A 17,246-nucleotide genomic window follows, 5' to 3' on the forward strand; every position below is an offset into this window, starting at 1 on the left:
TCAGAATATAATCATCACTTTATCTCTGGGTATTTTATTAGAAATGCTCTACACAAGAAAGAAAACAGAATTGGGTTACAGGGAGAAAGAGGGCTGTGTGTTAACATTGTAATCTCTGAAGACTGAAGAAACTCTAGCTGGAGACACGCACACAATACCTTTATCAAAAGAGTAGAAGAGATAACAGTTAACACCGCTGATTGGGTGACTAATCTTTAAGTTAAAAAAAGTATATATATTTTTTTTACTGTAGTTCAACACGCCTTACATGCTTTTCTTTAACATACAATCACTGTCCTCAACCCCTCACACCTCTCCTCCTACACCAGGAGTTTCACTATCACTCCATGCATATCTCCCTCGCTCCCTCTCAGAGAGAGAAAGCGAGGATAGCTGTCTAGTACTCATATTTACATGGTTATGGTTCAGTTATGTTCAAGTACAACCACACTTTAGTAATGGAAGGGTCCAACCCCTCCAGGTTATAGAGGGTCATCTTGAGATGGGATGTTTCCTGATTCATCTGGAATTCCTGATGTTACAAGGCCGGATCAACAGGAATACTCTGCCTGACGTCTCTGTGGAGCCAATCTCATCCCTGATCATACTATATGGTTAGACGGACCGGGATGAGAATGGAGAACATTCAAGAGACCAAGCCAATCCAGAGCTTACAATGAAAAACAAATACCCATACATACACAAACCCTTAAATCAAAGCCTATGAACAAAACTATAAGAAAATCAATGCAATAGTGAGAATGAGAACTGGGACTGGCTCTACACAGACAAAGGCCAGTGGTGGCTGTCACCAATCCACTGTGAGATTCTGTGCTTGGATGAACCATAGGAAACAAACATTCAAATCAATAAGCAAATCCCACCCCCATGTTGACTAGTCTCTTCCAACACCAGTCACATTGCCTGTTGACGGACAACAGAACCCTAATAGAACTCAGCTGTAGACTGACTGGTGGTTAACTGTCTCCATTTTAAAAAGTACACTTCTGAATGGAAGTGTTATTTGGTAATATAACCTGTAATAATGCGTTTCATAACTCATTTACAACCAAAGGAGGTTGGTGGCACCTTAATTGGGGAGGATGGGCTCATGGTAATGGCTGGAGTGGAATCAGTGGAATGGTATCAACTACAAACACATGGAAACCAGGTGTTTGATGCCTTTCCATTTGCTCCGTTCCAGCCATTATTATGAGCCGTCCTCCCCTCAGCAGCCTCCACTGTTTACAACTCAGTGAGAAGATGTTAATACTACCTCAGTTTAGACCGGTACAGCACCTGAGGTACTGCGTCCAGAATCAGTCAGACAAACACACACAGGTTATGGCTGCCATATGACAAATGTGCCAGAAAATTAAATAAGAAAAAATTGAATGAAAACAACTGTTATCACAACGTGCTTGTGTGTCGGATAAGTGATGACAGGAACACACTGCTGAAGAACAGTTTACAGTGAAGAGCTTTCCTTCCCATACCTCCTCTCTCTTACTAAAATATCTGCAGTTTATAGTACTCTATCACCCTCCTTCCCTCCAAAATATTATCTCCTCCTCCTTCCCCTCCCTCTCTCTTTTTTCTCTCAGACAGGTTTGTCTGTCTTGCGTGCGGTGATGAAGGCCATGCCGTGAGTCCTGAAGTGTGTGTTTAGATCTGAAACCTTCTCAAAGCGTTTCCCACACACCTTACACCCCACCCTGCCCTCCCCGTCCTCCCCCAGCGGTGTGGGGGGGTGAGACGAGGAAGAGGGAGACCCCGGCAGGGAACCCCCTCTGGGACTCCCTTCACCGTGGTTACCGCCGTTGCCGGGTGATGATGTCAGGGAGCGGTCGTTATGGCCGTGACGGCTGTGGTTGTCAGGGGGCGTGTCTCGAACCCTGTGGCTGATGAAGCGGTGGCGGGAGAGGGAGGGGGCGGAGGCAAAGCAGGCTCCACACTGTAGACACTGCAGGCTGACTCCTCCCCCCAGGGCCTCGGAGCGGTGCTGGGGGATGTGGTCCAGGAAGACGGCGCGGTCCTCGGTGGTGAAGCCACACGGAGCACAGTGGAACCCAGACTCTGGCTGAGGAGGGGGGGCCGAGGAGGTGACGCGAGGTCTCTTAGCAGGGATGATGCCCTCGGACACATCGTCCTCTTCCTCCTCAGTCTTCAACCCTCCTCCTCCGTCTTCCTCAGCTGAAACAGTGAACGGAGGATTGGAGCCTCCGTCCTGCTCCGAGGAACTGTCGGCCCCCTCTGCACCCCTCCCTCGCTGACACACAGAGAAAATTAGAGTTAATGACATTTAGCATTAATAACCGGTCTTCCTATATTAAGGCTGCAGTCGGTAGTTGTGAGAGAAAGTGGAACTCTACCTTTGTGTCTACAGCTGACATGCCGTGTCTCAACTGGACATGTCTCTCCAACACCAGTCTACTGCTGAACGTCCTCTTACCCTCACTACACAACCTACACACACAAACACACGTTAGGGTTTAGTGTAGGGGTTAAGGTGAGATACAGCTGCTGTAGGGTAGTATAGGGATTAGCGTGTAGTGTGCATACTTAGTAGCAGTAGATGACTCATTTAGACTCTGACGTGGGGGTGGGGTATGTAGGGGTTAGGGTGTAGTGTGCATACTCACCGGCAGTGGAAGGCTCGTTTGATGCCCTTGTGTTTGACTCTGATGTGGCGTCTGAGGCTGGACGTGGAGGAGAAGGAGTTCTCACACAGACTACACGGGAACTTCTTCAGGATCTACACAAAACACAGGCACCTTACAGTGAACAGTCCCCTCAGCTCCCCTAGTTTAAAAACAGAAAGGCTACTAGAGACAATGATGCTTACTGAGAAAAACGGCTGAAAATCTGTTCTTCAAAGAAAAAAAAGAGGGCAAACTTTCCTGGATCCCTCCACTTCATGTGAGAGGTGAGTGTGCTCCAGAACTTTAGAGATATACATGATATGACTTTATAACCTATATGATCGGACCCAATCCCAACTTGAGAAACACCTGGGGAGCTCAAAGGTGAGCATAAATAAACTCTGATCGTATTTTGATGGAAGAACGTAAGTGACGTATTAAGCATAACTTTTCTCAAGTGAGGATTGGGCCTGTGGTGATTAGGTGATTTGTTTAAGGGCCAGATAGGGGTTAATTTTGGGCGGGACTGGGCCCGTGGGCCGGCAGTAGAGTAGGCCTGACCTAGAGGGTCAGAAGATACAATGGATCACTGATCAGTTAGAACCGATTCAGAATCAATCTACTGTACTGCACATCAAACAGTATATCACTACTGCATGAAACATTTAACTGTCTTTATGTGTAGTCTATGTGCAGTCTGTGTTCCTGACCTTGCCATGCTGCTCGGCCATATGGGTAATGTAGTCCTCTCTGTCAGCGTAGCGGGCGTGGCAGGGAGAGCAGCTCCACCCTGGGCTTGTCTTACTGCTCTCTTCCTCTTCCTCCCTTCCCCACTCCTCTCCGTCAGAGCTCTCCGTCTTCACCGAGCTCCGCACCCGGGGGGGAGGGGCAGGGGAGGGCGCCATGGCAACGGGAACTTCCTGTTTGACTGCGGGGCCTCTGTGAGTAGTCTGAGCGAGGGAAGGGGGAGGAGAATAGAGAAAGGAACACAGCAGATAGGGAGATGGAGGAAAGTTAAGCTACATATCATATCAACAGAACTGACTGACCCAAACCCAGTCTGGAGAAGGACTGTGTGAGAGGGGAACCCATAGATGTACCTTGATGTGCTCCAGCATGGAACTTCTCTGCGCGTAGAGCTTGGGGCATTCAGGACACTTGAACACGTGCACCTTCTGCTTGACTAGGTGGGTGTCAAAGTGGACGTACAGCAGTGGCTTCTGGGTAAATACCGTGTCACACATCACACACTTGTAGATCATCCTGTAAGGAAGGAGTGAAGGGTATAAGCTTCAATGCCATACAACACTCCTTCCGTGGCCTCCAACTGCTCTTAAACGCTAGTAAAACTAAATGCATGCTCTTCAACCGATCGCTGCCCGCACCTGTCCGCCCGACTAGCATCACTACTCTGCACGGTTCTGACTTAGAATATGTGGACAACTACAAATACCTAGGTGTCTGGTTAGACTGTCAACTCTCCTTCCAGACTCATACTAAACATCTCCAATCCAAAATTAAATCTAGAATCGGCATCCTATTTTGCAACAAAGCCTCCTTCACTCACTCTGCCAAACATACTCTCGTAAAACTGACTATCCTACCGATCCTCGACTTCAGCGATGTCATTTACAAAATAGCCTCCAACACTCTACTCAGCAAACTGGATGCAGTCTATCACAGTGCCATCCGTTTTGTCACCAAAGCCCCATATACTACCCACAACTGCGACCTGCATGCTCTCGTTGGCTGGCCCTCGCTACATATTAGTCGCCAGACCCACTGGCTCCAGGTCATCTATAAGTATTTGCTAGGTAAAGCTCCGCCTTATCTCAGCTCACTGGTCACCATAACAACACCCACCCGTAGCACGCACTTCAGCAGGTATATTTCACTGGTCACCCCCAAAGCCAACACCTCCGTTGGCTGCCTTTCCTTCCAGTTCTCTGCTGCCAATGACTGGAACGAATTGCAAAAATTGCTGAAGTTGGAGACTTATATCTCCCTCACTAACTTTAAACATCAGCTATTTGAGCAGCTAACCGATCGCTACAGCTGTACACAGCCCATCTGTAAATAGCCCATCCAACAACCTACCTCATCCCCATATTCTTTTTTTTTTTTTGCACACCAGTATTTCTAGTTCCACATCATCTGCACATCTATCACTCCAGTGTTAATTTGCTAAATTGTAATTACTTCGCTACTATGGCCTATTTATTGCCTTACCTCCTCACGCCATTTGCACACACTGTATATAGACTTTTTCTATTGTGTTATTGACTGTATGTTTGTTCATTCCATGTGTAACTCTGTGTTGTTGTTTGCATCGCACTGCTTTGCTTTATCTTGGCCAGGTCACAGTTGTAAATGAGAACCTACCTGGTTAAATAAAGGTGAAATAAAGAAATAAATATCTGAGAACACAACCAGTGTGTGTGTACATACTTGGCCTGTCCTCCAGTGAGTGTGGGGTGCTGGGTGTTGATGTGGCTCTGGGCGCTGGGGGAGGACTTGAAGGCCATCGGGCAGCTGGGACACTTATGGAACACCTCACAGTGGGCCGTCTGGATATGGGACTTGACCGAGTTTAACCCTCCAAACACCACCTGACAACTAGAACACCTGCAGACAGAGAGAAATATCATTGTAGATGTTGTCCCTAAACACTGATTCAGGGTCAGATATTTCTTCATCCTCCTAATGGTTAAAGCATGGGTTGGAGGTCTGGCTGTTGCGGTGACCATACTACTGACACACTGGCAGTCACGAGTCATGACCAGAGTAAAATTCCACGTAATTGTTGAGTCATGGTAATCTCTTATGCACTCTGGACATGTGTTAGTAGTACTCAAGTTGCTAACTACCATCAGGTCCTAATGGCCTGGTACTCCGGGCTCTACTGTCCCTCCATCAGGTCCTAATGGCCTGGTACCCCGGCTCTACTGTCCCGCCATCAGGTCCTAATGGCCTGGTACCCCGGGCTCTACTGTCCCGCCATCAGGTCCTAATGGCCTGGTACCCCGGGCTCTACTGTCCCGCCATCAGGTCCTAATGGCCTGGTACCCCGGGCTCTACTGTCCCGCCATCAGGTCCTAATGGCCTGGTACTCCGGGCTCTACTGTCCCTCCATCAGGTCCTAATGGCCTGGTACTCCGGGCTCTACTGTCCCTCCATCAGGTCCTAATGGCCTGGTACTCCGGGCTCTACTGTCCCTCCATCAGGTCCTAATGGCCTGGTACTCCGGGCTCTACTGTCCCTCCATCAGGTCCTAATGGCCTGGTACCCCGGCTCTACTGTCCCTCCATCAGGTCCTAATGGCCTGGTACTCCGGGCTCTACTGTCCCTCCATCAGGTCCTAATGGCCTGGTACCCCGGCTCTACTGTCCCGCCATCAGGTCCTAATGGCCTGGTACCCCGGGCTCTACTGTCCCTCCATCAGGTCCTAATGGCCTGGTACCCCGGGCTCTACTGTCCCACCATCAGGTCCTAATGGCCTGGTACTCAGGGCTCTACTGTCCCGCCATCAGGTACTAATGGCCTGGTACCCCGGGCTCTACTGTCCCGCCATCAGGTCCTAATGGCCTGGTACCCCGGGCTCTACTGTCCCGCCATCAGGTCCTAATGGCCTGGTACCCCGGGCTCTACTGTCCCGCCATCAGGTCCTAATGGCCTGGGACCCCGGGCTCTACTGTCCCGCCATCAGGTCCTAATGGCCTGGGACCCCGGGCTCTACTGTCCCGCCATCAGGTCCTAATGGCCTGGGACCCCGGGCTCTACTGTCCCGCCATCAGGTCCTAATGGCCTGGTACCCCGGGCTCTACTGTCCCTCCATCAGGTCCTAATGGCCTGGTACCCCGGGCTCTACTGTCCCACCATCAGGTCCTAATGGCCTGGTACTCAGGGCTCTACTGTCCCGCCATCAGGTACTAATGGCCTGGTACCCCGGGCTCTACTGTCCCGCCATCAGGTCCTAATGGCCTGGTACCCCGGGCTATACTGTCCCGCCATCAGGTCCTAATGGCCTGGTACCCCGGGCTCTACTGTCCCGCCATCAGGTCCTAATGGCCTGGTACTCCGGGCTCTACTGTCCCGCCATCAGGTCCTAATGGCCTGGGACCCCGGGCTCTACTGTCCCGCCATCAGGTCCTAATGGCCTGGGACCCCGGGCTCTACTGTCCCGCCATCAGGTCCTAATGGCCTGGTACCCCGGGCTCTACTGTCCCGCCATCAGGTCCTAATGGCCTGGGACCCCGGGCTCTACTGTCCCGCCATCAGGTCCTAATGGCCTGGTACCCCAAGGCTCTACTGTCCCTCCATCAGGTCCTAATGGCCTGGTACTCAGGGCTCTACTGTCCCGCCATCAGGTCCTAATGGCCTGGTACTCAGGGCTCTATTGTCCCTCCATCAGGTCCTAATGGCCTGGTACTCAGGGCTCTATTGTCCCTCCATCAGGTCCTAATGGCCTGGTACTCAGGGCTCTATTGTCCCTCCATCAGGTCCTAATGGCCTGGTACTCAGGGCTCTATTGTCCCTCCATCAGGTCCTAATGGCCTGGTACTCAGGGCTTTATTGTCCCTCCATCAGGTCCTAATGGCCTGGTACTCAGGGCTCTACTGTCCCTCCATCAGGTCCTAATGGCCTGGTACCCCGGGCTCTACTGTCCCTCCATCAGGTCCTAATGGCCTGGTACTCCGGGCTCTACTGTCCCTCCATCAGGTCCTAATGGCCTGGTACTCAGGGCTCTATTGTCCCTCCATCAGGTCCTAATGGCCTGGTACTCAGGGTCTACTGTCCCTCCATCAGGTCCTAATGGCCTGGTACTCAGGGTTCTATTGTCCCTCTAACCACTCTGACATCAATGGAAAATATAATCAAACACTAATCATCAAAACAGTAGGACTATTGTACTTTTAAAACTCACTGTGATAATCAATTTGAAGAAAGACGTTCAACAGCAGTTCAACTTGGACCAGTGCAAAATATGGTCATTGTGGATGTTGTTTCAAAGCCTAACACAACGAAATGGATGCTTTCTAAGGTGATGATTAATTCAAAACACCTATTAGAGCTTATTCATAGGCTTCTATTATATGAGCCCAAGCCTGTTATACAATACATAGCATACAGCATATTATGCACGGTAGAAAAACATAAAACAAAACTGATTTAAGATTTCTTTGGTACATAATTGATCTAGCCTATACTCCAAAATTAAACCAATTCTAGTAATGGCCTTTGAGTGTGGGCTGTATTATTATGCATACTGGATGGACTGGTTACCTTATGCTACGCTCCAACATTTCTATCCATGAGTCTGGAAGAGAACGTATAGGCCTAGGCCATGCTGTTGCTTCATTTATCGTGCAGGGCAGCTTATAGTTAGCCTACAATGATGGTGAATTTGATTTTGAATAGCCTAGTAATAGGGCATTTTTTACATTTTCAGAATTAATTGGGTGACACATTACCTTTAGCTATACAGAGTATCTCACCACCATGCCTTTCCATCTCCTCCCCTCTCTCCAGCGCGCAGACGGGCTGTCAACAGTTTAGTGAAAGATGTTTCATTGCGAAAACATGTCACTATCGATGTTCTCAAACAGATTTCACTTGGTTTCTCAATTGGAGCACTGGGTAGCTACAGGAACGGGGTTGGAGAACCCATGGCATACAGAGTTTGGACGGAATAGCCCCTGTAGGGCAGCCAGAGCGCGGCCTGTAGGGCAGCCAGAGCGCGGCCTGTAGGGCAGCCAGAGCGCGGCCTGTAGGGCAGCCAGAGCGCGGCCTGTAGGGCAGCCAGAGCGCGGCCTGTAGGGCAGCCAGAGCGCGGCCTGTAGGACCGCCAGAGCGCGGCCTGTAGGGCAGCCAGAGCGCGGCCTGTAGGACCGCCAGAGCGCGGCCTGTAGGGCAGCCAGAGCGCGGCCTGTAGGGCAGCCAGAGCGCGGCCTGTAGGGCAGCCAGAGCGCGGCCTGTAGGGCAGCCAGAGCGCGGCCTGTAGGGCAGCCAGAGCGCGGCCTGTAGGGCAGCCAGAGCGCGGCCTGTAGGGCAGCCAGAGCGCGGCCTGTAGGGCAGCCAGAGCGCGGCCTGTAGGGCAGCCAGAGCGCGGCCTGTAGGGCAGCCAGAGCGCGGCCTGTAGGGCAGCCAGAGCGCGGCCTGTAGGGCAGCCAGAGCGCGGCCTGTAGGGCAGCCAGAGCGCGGCCTGTAGGGCAGCCAGAGCGCGGCCTGTAGGGCAGCCAGAGCGCGGCCTGTAGGGCAGCCAGAGCGCGGCCTGTAGGGCAGCCAGAGCGCGGCCTGTAGGGCAGCCAGAGCGCGGCCTGTAGGGCAGCCAGAGCGCGGCCTGTAGGGCAGCCAGAGCGCGGCCTGTAGGGCAGCCAGAGCGCGGCCTGTAGGACCGCCAGAGCGCGGCCTGTAGGGACAGCCAGCGCACGGCCTGTAGGGCAGCCAGCGCACGGCCTGTAGGGCAGCCAGCGCACGGCCTGTAGGGCAGCCAGAGCACGGCCTGTAGGGCAGCCAGAGCACGGCCTGTAGGGCAGCCAGAGCACGGCCTGTAGGGCAGCCAGAGCACGGCCTGTAGGGCAGCCAGAGCACGGCCTGTAGGGCAGCCAGAGCACGGCCTGTAGGGCAGCCAGAGCACGGCCTGTAGGGCAGCCAGAGCACGGCCTGTAGGGCAGCCAGAGCACGGCCTGTAGGGCAGCCAGAGCACGGCCTGTAGGGCAGCCAGAGCACGGCCTGTAGGGCAGCCAGTGCATGCTCCTCGAACAATGGTTGGTGTGTGGAGTGAAATAATTGTTGTTATATTTATTTCTCAGCTGCTCATATTAAGCACATACTCCGCTAACCCAAGTAGCCTACAAAATGGACCATTTACATTTAAAAACAACAACATTTTTTGTCATTTTAGCAGACGCTCTTATCCAGAGCGACTTACAGTAGTGAATGCATACATTTCATGCATTTTTTTTTTTTGGACTGGCCCCCCGTGGGAATCGAACCCACAACCCTGGCGTTGCACACACCATGCTGGCGTTGCAAATACCATGCTCTGCCAACTGAGCCACAGGGAAGACCAGCGGGAAAGCGCGCAGCCTCCATTCACTATTGGAGTGCATACAGATGACATGTCTTTTTCCCCTGCCCCTGTGATAATGAGCCATTCTAAATCGAAATACATTTTACACATTAGTAAAGAAAATATTAAATTAAGAGTAGTCTGATGGGTGAAAATATGATGACTTGATGAGAGCACAGCTGTGCAGCCTGAGGCAAGGAACAGAGCGCAAGCTTTTTCTGCTACTTTTCTCAAATCATCAATAGCCTTTAGTCGCACCATGCAGCCCATATGTTTTGATTTCTAAGACATTTCTTTATCATTCACAACTAAAGTTCTTAAATAACTCAAAATCTAGAATATAGGACCTGTTTCAAATGATCACTTTTATGCTCAACATAGCTACTTCATATGCGAACACACTCTGTAATGGGATTGTTTTCCCCCAGCTAAGTTCAATTATACTATTCTTACTATAAAATCATATAAAATAAAAAGCATATATTGTCAGCTAAATGAACAAGCCTACAGCCTATGGCATGGAGCATAGCCAGATAACATAGGCCTACAGTAGCCCAACTCAAATGTTAATCTTCTGAAATACATTTTCTTCATATCAAAATGTTTCTTTAGACCTGACTAAAATAAATAATCAATTTATTGTGATGGTGTACATTACATAGATTTATTATACTTTTTTATATGTTGACGTTCCAAAGGTGCACACGTTTACGTTAATTAACGGTCAATTTCCTTGAGACCGGCAGACTTTAGCAAAATTTCATGACCGCTACAGCCCTATTTGGTGGTAAGGCAACCTGATCCTAGATCAGTGTCTACGGGAGTAACTAGGTTTGTTTCAACTACAGAGGGAGTGAGGGGTGAAAGGTCACCTGTATCCGATGCGTCGTGTGAAATGGAGACAGGCCTCCTCCAAATGGGATTGGAAGGCTGGCTGCTTGGCCACACCCCCACACTCTGGGCAGACGTAGGGGGGGCGGGGGTTGTGGATGCGAGCGTGAGCAGAGGCACTGCAGCCGTTAGGAAGGAGCATGGGAGGAGAACACTCCGTACAGGACTGGAGGGAGACAAATGGGGAAAGGAGGGTGCACAGGTCAGTAAGGCAGGTACTCCTAAAGCCATGAAACAAGCTATTACATACAGTGTCTAGACTGAAAAAGTTCTGTGGATTTTTGAACACACACACTGCTCTACTCACAGTGTTAAGGGCTGGTTTGACCTCTTGGAAGTGGGCAGCCACCTCAGCCTTGCTGCAGAACTGCACCTTACACTCAGGACACTTGTTATTGGTGTACAGCACCGGCTCTGTCGCCTTCTTACTGATGATTGGCTGCTGCAGCTGGGGGGCGGGGCTCAGGGTTGCCGGGGTCACTGCTGAAGTCACAGCCGGAGCAGAGGAAGCTGGGACAGAGGTGGTGGAGATGGAGGGAGAGAGCATGCCTGAAGGAGGCATAGAAAGAGACAGGGAGATAGATAGGGGAAGGGGAGTGAAAGGTAAAGAGGAAAAAAGTGAGAGGTAAAGAGAGAGGTGGGGTAGATAGGTACTGATAAACAGCGCTGCACTAGTATTCATAAAGCGTCTCAGAGTAGGAGTGCTGATCTACGATCAGGTCCCCCCGTTTATATAATAATTCATTATGATCTCAAAGTCAAATCTGATCATAGATCAGCACTGCTACTCTGAGATGCTTTACAGTGCATTCGGAAAGTATTCAGATCCCTTGACTTTTTTCACATTATGTTACGTTACAGCCTTATTCTAAAATTGATGACATTATTTTTCCCCCTCATCAATCTACACACAATATCCCATAATGACGAGGTGAAAAAAGGTTTATAGAAATAATTGCAAATGTATAAAAAAACAGAAATACCTTATTTACTTAAGTATTCAGACCCTTTGCTATGAGACTCCAAATGGAGCTCAGGTGCATCCTGTTTCCAATGATCATCCTTGAGATGTTTCTACAACTTGATTGGAGTCCACCTGTGGTATATTCAATTGATTGGACATGATTTGGAAAGGCACACACCTGTCTATATAAGGTCCCACAGTTGACAGTGCATGTCAGAGCAAAAACCAAGCCATGAGATCGAAGGAATTGTCCGTAAAGCTCAGAGAGAGGATTGTGTCGAGGCACAGATCTGGGGAAGGGTACTAAAAAATGAACATTGGCCTCCATCATTCTTAAATGGAAGACGTTTGGAACCACCAAGACTCTTCCTAGAGCTGGCCGCCCAGCCAAACTGAGCAATCGGAGGAGAAGGGTCTTGGTTAGGGAAGTGACGGAGAACCAGATGGTCACTCTGACAGAGCTCCAGAGGTCCTCTGTGGAGATGGGAGAACCTTCCAGAAGGACAACCATCTCTGCAGCAATCCACCAATCAGGCCTTTATTGTAGAGTGGCCAGATGGAAGCCTCTCCTCAGTAAAAGGCACATGACAGCCCACTTGGAGTTTGCCAAAAGGCACCTAAAGGACTTTCAGACCATGAATGCCAAGCGTCACGTCTGACGGAAACCTGGCACCATCCCTATGGTGAAGCACGGTGGTGGCAGCCTCATGCTGTGGGGATGTTTTCCAGCGGCAAGGACTGGGAGCTTAGTCAGGATCGAGGGAAAGATGAACAGAGAAAAGTACATTGATCTCCTTGATGAAAACCTGCTCCAGAGCGCTCAGGACCTCAGACTGGGGCGAAGGTTCACCTTCCAACAGGAAAACAACCCTAAGCACACAGCCAACGCAGGAGTGGCTTCGGGACAAGTCTCTGAATGTCCTTGAGTGGCCCAGCCAGAACCCGGACTTGAAGCCGATTGAACAGCTCTGGAGGGACCTGAAAATAGCTGTGCAGCGACACTCCCCATCCAACCTGACAGAGCTTGAGAGGATCTGCAGAAAAGAATGGGAGAAACTCCCCAAATACAGGTGTGCCAAGCTTGTAGCGTCATACCCAAGACTCGAGGCTGTAATCGCTGCCAAAGGTGCTTCGGCAAAGTAAAGGTTCTGAATACTTATGTAAATGTGATATTTCATTATTTTTTATACATTTGCAAACATTTCTAAAAACCTGTTTTTACTTTGTCATTATGGGGTATTGTGTGTAGATTGAGGGGAAAAAACAATTTTATCCATTTTAGAATAAGGCTGTAAACTAAAAAATTTGGGGGGAAAAAGTCAAGGGGTCTGAATACTTTCGGAATGCAGTGTATGTATACAGTCCTAGGTGAGATATGAAGGTAATAGCACACAGTCTCTCTTACCGATGGGAGTGGTGTCCTGTTGGCCTATCATCTGCTCTACACTGACAGGTCTCATGACCAGGTGGGAACACTGCATGACCAGTCCCCTCTCCTTGTGTTCCCTGGCGTGGAGCAGCAGGCTGCACTTGTTGAAGAATGCCAGCCGCTTGGCACAGTGGTTACAGGTCACCTCGATCCTCAGGGACCGCCGGTCGTAGTGGCGGGCCAGGCTGCGCTCCAGGGCAAACGCATCGCCACACTCCAGACAGCGATAGCCCTGCGATGCAAAGGAAGAACAACATGAATACAATACCTATGTCGATGACATGTCTCTAGATACAATGCATATTCATTGGTGTTGTATGTATTGGCTGGCGCAATCAAATTTCCCCTTTGGGGATTAATATGTGCCCTTGAGCGAGGCACTTAACCCTAATTTACTCCAGGGGTGCCGTAGTACTGTGGCTGACCCTGTAAAACAACACCCATCTGGTGTGTGACCATAAAAAAACACAACATAAACAAGAGCGATTTATTGGTCTACTGAACACAAGGTCTAACAGAAATTGGACGTCCGCTTTTACTCCAACCACTACTAGTGCAATATTGAATCCATGCTGATATAGACCCATCAAACTCAACTCTGGACCTCAAAGCCAGTTCCACTGTGTTTTTTCATTGTTCCCATCTAATCAGGGACCGATTTAGACCTGGGACACCAGGTGGGTGCAATTCATTATCAGGTAGAACAGAAAAGCAGCAGGCTCCAGACCTCATGGGGTAAGAGTTGAATACCCCTGATATAGACCTAGGTCTGTTACCTGTGCAGGCAGAGGCAGGTCCCACTCCGGTGGTAGTGGTGTACAGAGGTCTGGTCTGTAGCTGGGCAGCAGGTTCTTGCTGTTGAGGATCTTGTTGAATGCCTCCACCAGACTGGACTGGCTCCTGGAGATAATGGCTCCTGTACTGTTCACTATAGAGGCTGGTCTACTGCCCCCCTGAGGGGTGAGGAGGGGGGAGGGGGACACAGACACACCCCCATTCAGGGTCTTCTGGCCCAGGCTGCGCACGCCGGCCCCCCCTGGACTGAATCTGGGGGAGGAGGAAGAAGCGGAAGAGACAGAGGGGAGGGCTGCTGACTTGGTGATGCTGACAGCCGTAGCCGACACTTTGGGCTTGTTGCTGTCGGCGGCCATCTTGTTTTGGGCCTTGCTGGCAGCCATCAACATGGCGGTACTTGCATCCTGGAGTGTAGACACAGGCAGGAGGCTGCCACCCTTTGACTTCTGCTGCGGAGGCAGCTGAGATGCCACCCTCTTGGGCCGGCTGAGGACCTTACGACTCCCCGGGGAGGGTTTGGAGCCATCTGCGCCTTTTGAGGGGGTCCCTCCTGCTCCTTTGGATGCTACTCGTGTCACTGTCCTGGTGATGCTGCCTGTAGGGGTCTTGACCGTTTTGATTCGGACTTTCAGCGGGCGAACAGGGGCTGTTGGTGTTGTCGTAGCGTTGGCCGGAGCCGTCTTGGTGTCTCCTGTTTGTCTTCCATCCACAACCTCCATCTTCTCGCTGTTCTCTGACCTGCTCCCCAGGCTAGGCTCACTCTCCATGGGCTCCTCTCCCTCTCTAGCCCCCTGTGGAGTTGATGCTGAGGTTGGTACAGGGCTGGAGCTCCTCTTGGGCACAGTGGACATAGCAGAACCTGTCTGGTCAGGTGGAGGGCTCTCTGGTGAGTCCCTCTCCTCGATCACATGTTCTGGGTTTCTTTCCTCCATCACAGGGCTAGAGATGGGTCTGGGGTTACTGAGGGCGGCAGCCAGCCAGGACTGACGGGCCTGGGGCTGGGCAGGAGGAGGGGAGGGAGACCTGGGGGTGGAGGGTACTTCATCTGGAGGGGGGGGTTTAGAGCTGGAGGATGTCTGAGAGATGGAGGGAGGGGGTTTGGAGGAGAGAGGAGGAGGGCAAGAGAGGAGAGGAGGGGAGGAGGGAGTTGGGGAGCTGAACAGCTCTGAAGAGGACACTTGGCGGTGTCTGCGTGGAAATTTGGGAGGGGAGCACATGGGAGAACCTGGGCTCTCTTGGATCACTAGCGGGCTTCCTAAATCCGGTTCAGAGTCATCCTCATCCAAGTCCATGATGCGCCTCACCCCCACTCTCAGGCTTCCGTTGGAGGGAAGGGGGGAGGAAAGAGGCCCGGGAGGGCACGGAGTGTCCTCACTCAGGATGGAGGGAGGAGAGAGGTGTGGGTTGACAGAGAGTGAGGACAAGGATGATGATGATGAGGATGTGGAGGTTATAGGACCAGCAGAAGTATGAGAGGAGAGAGGTTTCCGTCTGTTGAGAATATTAACTGTATGTTTGGTTGTGCAGGCCGACCCCCCTGCGCCTCCAATGCTGCCCCCTCCTTCACTCGCAGTGGGAGGGGAGCAGGTTGACCAGAGATCCCCGTTGGCCTGGCCCAACGCCTGGCCCAGCCCCTGGCCTCTTACACTGGGCTCCAGCATGACTGTTGACCCCTCAAACCCATTCTGGAGGAGAGGTTCTGAGGAGACCAGACCAGGCATCCTAGGAGCCAGTTGTGAATTCAGCAGGCCCCCCTTGACTCCCATCCCAGTCTCCACCTCAGGGTCTGTCCCACTGCCCCCAGGGCTGTCCCCATCCTCTTCATCTGACCCCTCAGTCTCTTCATAGGAGTCAGGCCTCACCCTGTTCTTAACAATCACACTGACCACTGGAGGCTCACTTTGGGAGTTGGGAGGGGAGTCAGTGGGGCTGGAAGGTCTTGGCGAGGGACCTCCGGCCCCCGACACGCTGCCCCCAACCTTCCCTGACCCCTCCCCACCCTCTTCCGGCGCAGACTGGATGGCCTCTTTGGCATCGATGTCTGGAATGTCGAAGGCTGCCAACAAGTCGTCGAAATCTGGGGTTTTCATGTCCCCCATTCCTGGATTGCAAAACCTGCAGAACAGACACACAGGAGTGAGAAATAAACACTGTTGTCTCCAACCCAACCGAAGCCTGAGGCAGGACCGAATACTATGAATCTTGATAATAGATGACAAACCTAGATGTGACTTCCTGTTTTGAACGTGCATCATCATAATGTTGAATAGCAATGTTGAATAGCCTATATTTCAGGTAGCTATGTAGGTAAATTACTAGAACCCAATAAACCTCAAACCTGGCAAACTTGTTGAATGAGTTAGCAGTTAGAAGCAACCACTTTATTTGGAAGTTAGAAACTTATTTGAAAGTTCAAGTTCCCCAACAGCCCTCGTGTGAACTGGCTACTGAGCTAATGTTAGCAAGTTAGTACAGCAAAGACAGCTAGCAAGACCGATAGCTAGGCCTAGTTTTCAGACATGTTGCACATGCTTCATGCAGTGCAGCTGTACTAGCTAGCTATTCTCGCTGAGTTTGCGAGAACACAAAATGTGGATATTTTATCGTTATCAGACAGAATGTGTATTTAGCTATGTAGCTACCTACCACACTGACCTGTCAACCACCTCGGCACACATACACTAACTAGTTACGTTCCCTTCTAGCATTGCTCCGACAAGCTAGCGTAGCTAACATTACTTAGCTAGCTTGAATTTTCTACGTCGTCGTCAACGCAAGGAAGCCTTTTAACGCCTGCTTTTCAGGTATTTAAACCTTACAAGTGGAAATTATTTAAGGACATTCCTTTGAATAAGTGGTTTATACGGGTATATGTGACAAGCAGAAATGTATATCTAGTTTTAAATGTGAAGGAAATGTGGTTTGTTTACCTGGCTCTTCGGTTCCCGACTTTCCTTTTTGACGCATGAGTTGTTCGTCACCAGAAACGACAGGGGAGATGGGTCCTGCCAGGTTCATAACGTGTCAACGTTGGAAGCTGATGTGTATGCAATTTGCCAGCTGTTTTCCACACTCCTGACGTACATACGTGTTATATTGTAATGCCTTGTTCTTGCTCTGGCGAGTGTTGGCTATCATTTCCTGAAAATGGCAGTGGTACAATCAAATAACCTTTCTGGCACAATGTCCTCCAAAGCCAAGGGCATGCTTTTGTTGCATTTGTGGTCTTGCAGGGACAAAATTTAGACAATGTATCTTGTGTGTTTCACAAAGCATGGCTTTTCAGAAAGACCTACAGTTACACAGGGATAGTTTGCAATAAAATCAATGTTTATCTGACATTTTTATACTAAAAGTCAAGTCCATATTCCACCACATCTGTTGTGTAGTCATCAATCCCCTTTTTGGAAGGAGTATGTGTACAGCATGTCAACATTGGCACAAAATTCCACA

At 50.5% G+C, this 17,246-nt stretch overlaps 1 protein-coding gene across 2 annotated transcripts; it reads right to left on the bottom strand.

Moving 5' to 3' along the window:
* Positions 1 to 6: 6 nt before the first annotated feature.
* On the bottom strand, positions 7 to 16,954 carry LOC115186801 (zinc finger protein 687a). 2 transcript variants are annotated; one of them, XM_029746289.1, is made up of 11 exons: positions 16,724 to 16,953; positions 13,775 to 15,908; positions 12,975 to 13,230; positions 10,913 to 11,154; positions 10,587 to 10,771; positions 5,091 to 5,267; positions 3,743 to 3,905; positions 3,353 to 3,592; positions 2,643 to 2,755; positions 2,373 to 2,466; positions 7 to 2,269 (listed from the first exon to the last, which is right to left on the bottom strand). In XM_029746289.1, the coding sequence occupies exons 2-11, from the start codon at positions 15,890 to 15,892 to the stop codon at positions 1,601 to 1,603; spliced, it is 4,257 nt and encodes a 1,418-aa protein (XP_029602149.1). In that variant the 5' UTR covers positions 15,893 to 15,908; positions 16,724 to 16,953; the 3' UTR covers positions 7 to 1,600. The 2 variants fall into 2 exon arrangements, with proteins under 2 accessions (XP_029602149.1, XP_029602151.1); XM_029746291.1 differs by lacking the exons at positions 7 to 2,269; positions 2,373 to 2,466; positions 2,643 to 2,755 and adding an exon at positions 2,959 to 3,203 and having other exon boundaries at positions 16,724 to 16,954.
* Between the last annotated feature and the right edge of the window lie 292 nt (positions 16,955 to 17,246).

The sequence above is a fragment of the Salmo trutta genome, chromosome 3 (assembly GCF_901001165.1).
Source record: "Salmo trutta chromosome 3, fSalTru1.1, whole genome shotgun sequence".
Classification (NCBI taxonomy): domain Eukaryota; kingdom Metazoa; phylum Chordata; class Actinopteri; order Salmoniformes; family Salmonidae; genus Salmo; species Salmo trutta.